The sequence below is a fragment of the Condylura cristata genome, unplaced genomic scaffold (genome assembly GCF_000260355.1).
Source record: "Condylura cristata isolate star-nosed mole 26May11 unplaced genomic scaffold, ConCri1.0 scaffold00081, whole genome shotgun sequence".
Taxonomy (NCBI): Eukaryota; Metazoa; Chordata; class Mammalia; order Eulipotyphla; family Talpidae; genus Condylura; species Condylura cristata.
Window position 1 is genome coordinate 171,886 of NW_004567182.1, and position 1,486 is coordinate 173,371.

The following is a 1,486-nucleotide window of genomic DNA, read 5'->3' on the forward strand; positions in this document are numbered from 1 at the left end:
CGGCTGGCGCCGGCCACACGGCCCGCTGGTCTCGCAGGGTCGACCCCTACGGGTTCAAGAGGCCCGAGGACTTCGACTACGCAGCTTACGAAGAGTTTTTTGCCGAGTATCTGGTGGTTCTCACCAGAAGGGCGATAAAATGGTCCAAACTTCTGAAGGGAAGCGGCGGCGTCCCGCGGACGCCGACAGGTGAGCTCGCGCCGCCACCCCACGCGCCCCGCGAGCCAGCGGCCGCGCCTCCCTGCGGGCGCGTCTTTGGGGTGAGCGCACGGGCTGCGGAGTCACAGCGACCTGACGCAGGGGCTCAGCCTGTGCACGGCGGGGTGCAGCTCAGTCCGTGCCAACGCCCCTGCCCGACCTGGGCCCAGGCCGCGAGCCAGAGCCGGGAAGCCCTGACCCCGCCAGCGGCTGGCGGGGGCCCCTGGCCCTGGGCCAGCCCTCCGGGGACACCCTCGCCGCAGCACCCGCCTGGGCCCTTCCCAGGCCGCGGGGGGCTGGCTCGGGCCCCGCCTCGCCCTGGAGACGCCCCGAACAGCTCTGGCATTTGTTTGTCCTGCTGGAAGCATGCGCTCACCTGTTGGCAGGGGCCGGGCCTCACCTGGACACTGGTTAGAGGAGGGGACGTGGCGTCCCTCTCGGTGTCCCCACGAAGAGCCAGGGTGGGGGTGGTCCGCGAGGCAGCCCAGGAGGTACCCCGTGGACCTGTGCTCCCCAAGCCCGTGGGGGCTCCCCAGGGCCTTTCTGCTAACACCTAGGACCCAGATGGCCTCTGGAGACGCGTGTCTGTGGCCAGCGTCCTCGGTCTCGCGGGAGCGCAGCACGACAGTGGGGTGTCCTCACGCCCTCCGCACCGGCCTCCACTGGCCTCCAGGCCCCTCCCGGCCTCTGGCCTGTCGAGTGTGACGTCAGGCCACTGGTCTGCCCCTGCTGGGTCCCCAGGCGCCCCCCCGGCCACCAGTGTGACCGGAAGTCTTTGGCGTGCGTGGACCGTCCCTGTGAGGTGGCCACAAAGTGGCTGAACCCCGCGTGGGGAGGGCCCCTCCCGCCCCGGCGAGCTGGCGCTGTGGGCGTGGGTGTGCCGCCTCCCCGCAGCCCACGCCGCCCCACCCCGCCTTCAGCTGCCCCTCTGGCCTGTGCCGGCGTCCGGCCAGTGCGGCCGGTCCCCTGGGGTCCCATCCAGGCGCTCGGCCTCACCCCCTTCCTCCGAGGTCAGCATGCCGGAGTGGCCTCGGGGGAGGCCAGGGAGCGTCTCTGTGGCCCGCTGGGGGCGCCGTGTCTGGCCCAGGGCAGCAGGGCTGGCCCGGCCCTCACGCCTCCGTGTCCTGCAGTGAAGCGCTACATCCGCAAAGGGGTCCCCCTGGAGCACCGTGCCCGCGTCTGGCTGGGGGTGAGCGGGGCGCAGGCCCGGATGGACAGCCACCCAGGCTACTACCGCCGGCTGCTGCAGGGGGCGCGCCCCGGCAGCCTGGAGGAGGCCATCCGGACA

The 1,486-nt window shown here is 72.6% G+C and overlaps 1 protein-coding gene across 1 annotated transcript in view; it reads left to right on the forward strand.

Annotated features, from left to right (window-relative positions):
- GRTP1 (growth hormone regulated TBC protein 1) overlaps positions 1-1,486 on the forward strand; it is a 5,267-nt gene that overhangs the window by 1,076 nt on the left and 2,705 nt on the right. The window contains 2 exon segments of the mRNA XM_012734872.1: positions 38-189; positions 1,329-1,486. The exon segment at positions 1,329-1,486 is cut by the window's right edge and continues 31 nt beyond it. Coding sequence (XP_012590326.1) covers positions 38-189; positions 1,329-1,486 — 310 coding nt within the window.